Raw genomic sequence first — 3,390 nt, forward strand, 5'->3', positions numbered from 1 at the left:
GCGCTCAAGGAAGAAGTGGTTCGCGGCCTCTCGCCATCACGTTCCCGGTCCAGCAGTCCGGCTCGAGCTGGTTCGCCCTTAACAGGTCTTCTGCGTAGAAAGAAACACGCCAGCATGGACTCCGATATTGCGAGATCCGGAAGCTTGAGGCCGTTGGGAGAGGCACTGGCGCCTCTAATGGAGGGTCCAGACACAACAGAGGGTGCGGACAGCGGGAGTGATTCGAAGCGGGTCGGGTCAGGCATAGGAAGTTGGATGAAGGGTCAGCTGTCACGTGCTCCGTCTGTGTCTTCCATGTCCTACAAGAGGACTGATCTGAGGCTCCTTCTCGGCGTCATGGGAGCTCCTCTCGCACCTGTCTATGTCTCTGCGGCGGACCCCTTGCCTCATCTCAGCATCAAAGACACTCCTATTGTCAGTTCTCTCTCTCTTCCTCGAATGCCTTCCTTTTTGTTCAATTTTCTATTTAGGACCACTGATTGTGTTTTTTTGTGGCTGGGTTGAGGGGGTGCTTCAGAGAATCGATTTCTTTTCCTTTTGTTTTATTCTATCTCTCTCTATCTTTTGTTTGTTTGGATGCATGTGTTTAATCATGAGTAGCTGTGATGGGATTGGTTTTTTCTCCGGTAACTTGTGTTTGGTGTTTTATGCATCTTGTCCTGTTTTGATTCTGCCTGAAGATTCGGCTTATGTTTCAAGCTCCAGTTTTATTATCTGTTGCGCTTTTAATCTTTTATGTCTTCTGCCGAAACGGATAACCGTTGAAAGTAAGAATCAATAGCACCTTTTCTCTATTGCTTCAGTTTTACGCTTGGGAAAAAAAAAAAAACAGTAGAGAATATGAGATTATATGTTTTCTATAAGGGTTCTTTGTGCTGTAACAAGTTTAACTTTGAGAACTTAATGTGTAAAACAAAACTTATTGCATGAGATTAGTTTACTTGTCAAGCAGATCAAGTCCTGGTGCAAAAGTTAAAATTCATTTCACTTCCTGTAAAGTATATTAGATGTACCTTTCTACTGTTAAGGATGCCAAATTCTTCTGTTTGCATCAGAAAATAAATGTTAATATGTTTTATTCAACATCTAAATTAGTGATTTTGATGTCTCGTGTTTCTTCCTGGCTATGCTTGCAGGAAACTTCATCTGCTCATTACATATTGCAGCAGTATACTGCTGCCTCTGGAGGGCAGAAGTTGCAGAACTCAATAAGAAATGCATATGCAATGGGAAAGGTGAGGATGGTAGCTTCTGAGTTTGAAACTGCAACTAGAGTAGTGAAAAACCGGAATGCCTCTAGGTGTGCGGAGTCCGGTGGATTTGTGCTCTGGCAGATGAATCCCGACATGTGGTATGTAGAGCTTGCAGTTGGGGGAAGCAAGGTTCATGCCGGTTGCAATGGCAAGCTTGTTTGGAGGCACACACCTTGGCTCGGTGCTCACACAGCTAAAGGACCTGTGAGGCCTCTGCGCCGTGCACTTCAGGTTGAACTATGTCTTAAAATTTTTCTGGCCTGCATCTACATTTTGTTTTTACAGCACTCTATTCCATTTTATCCTCTAATTTATAAATGTGTGTATATTTTTGTACTCAGGGTCTTGATCCTAGAACCACTGCCAGTATGTTTGCTGATGCAAAATGCATAGGCGAGAAAAATATCAATGGCGAGGATTGTTTCATCCTTAAACTTGTTACTGACCCCGAAACATTGAAGTCTCGAAGTGAGGGTCCTGCTGAGATCATAAGGCATGTCTTATTTGGCTACTTCAGCCAAAAGACTGGCCTTCTTGTTCATATTGAGGATTCTCATCTCACCCGCATCCAATCCAATGGCGGTGATGCAGTTTATTGGGAAACTACAATCAATTCATACCTTGATGATTACAGGTCCGTGGAAGGGATCATGATTGCCCACTCAGGGCATTCTGTGGTAACTCTTTTCAGGTTTGGGGAGATGGCCATGAGCCATACCAAAACAAAAATGGAAGAGGCTTGGACAATTGAAGAGGTTGCATTCAATGTCCCAGGTCTCTCAGTAGATTGCTTCATTCCCCCAGCAGATTTGAGGACAGGTTCTGTCAGTGAAGCTTGTGAACTTCCTCAGGATGACAGAGGAAAGAACACAACATCATTACACCGGGCCAAAGTTGTTGCATTGGAGAAATCTCATAATTGCAGTGTTGATAATATGATCTGGAAGATGGAAATCTAACAATGCGGTTAGGAATATCATCAATTCAGGGCAATTGTTAATAGCAGTCACTAGTTTTCTTTACTACTAACGTCTAGAATTTAGTTGTTAGTATAGTGATTCAGTTTTTCCCTTTTCCGGAGTTTGTTTATGCCTCTATATCCTCTGTAAATAGAGCATAAAAATTCGCGGGAGTGAATGTTTATACTCAGATGCAGAATCCAACTAAGGAGTTGGAGCTCGGTTTCCCTTTCGGAATAGAGCAAATGGAGGTTAAATTTTTAGTTTACCTTCCATAAGTATGGGAAGGTGGTGATGAAATGTTGGTATAGTAGACCATTGATGAACTTTTCTTACTTTTCAAGTTCCCCAAGTGTCGGTGGTGGTTAATATTAAAGAGTCTGCCACCGGCCAGGTGGCCACGGCCAGTTTGACTCTAACAGCTTCCACATGGAGTGGAGGTTGTGTGTGTTTGGAAAGGTAAAGATGGTGTTTTTGATAGCTTTGATAATGGAGTAGGGTGACAGAGACAATACTCAGTCTTAAATTTGATGTACCCATCATATCTTTTCTAATATATATGATTTTCGTTTGTATTTTGATGCTGTTTGTTATTACTTTTCAGAAAATGAAATGTACACACTCCATTGATTGTCTATTCAAGAAGTTTATGCATTGTTCACAATAATCATAAATTACTTGCTTACAAGTTACAAGCCCATATGGTATTAGTGTATTAGCATATTGCTGGAATCTTTGTGTAGTTAATTCTTAATTTTATAGAAAGATGTAACTACAGAAAAGTGAAAACTCGCAATTGGACATGCATGCTTTTTTAATAATATAATTACAAAAATGAAATTATGCACATTGTAACGTGCATTAGAGTTAAGACTAAGATGAGGTACTCATACATCTTGTGATATAATAAGTTCTTAGTCTCTGGAATTGAGCAAGTGTACAGCACACACTTTATATTTATTTATTTGGTCATGACTACTGCATGTGTGGAAGCTTCTCTCTTTTCCCCATGGTCATGGTCAAAATGAGCAAAGCACTGGAAAACAGGGAACTAGTGGAGGAATAATACTTTAATGGAGTGAATGGAAGCCAGAGGGAATTGTGAATAAATAAAGTGAATGGGGTTAGGTTTCTTATGTAAGGCCTGCGTATGTTTGTGTGTGACTGTCATTATGGAA

General features: G+C 41.0%; 1 protein-coding gene across 1 annotated transcript in view; it reads left to right on the forward strand.

Annotated features, from left to right (window-relative positions):
* The window catches only part of LOC107618679, a gene marked incomplete in the record, with an annotated part of 3,759 nt that extends 966 nt beyond the window's left edge, over positions 1-2,793 (forward strand). Inside the window, 3 exon segments of the mRNA XM_016320806.2 lie at positions 1-414; positions 1,137-1,484; positions 1,595-2,793. Of these exon segments, the coding sequence (XP_016176292.1) occupies positions 1-414; positions 1,137-1,484; positions 1,595-2,212 (1,380 nt within the window).

The sequence above is a fragment of the Arachis ipaensis genome, chromosome B09, assembly GCF_000816755.2.
Source record: "Arachis ipaensis cultivar K30076 chromosome B09, Araip1.1, whole genome shotgun sequence".
NCBI classification, from domain to species: domain Eukaryota; kingdom Viridiplantae; phylum Streptophyta; class Magnoliopsida; order Fabales; family Fabaceae; genus Arachis; species Arachis ipaensis.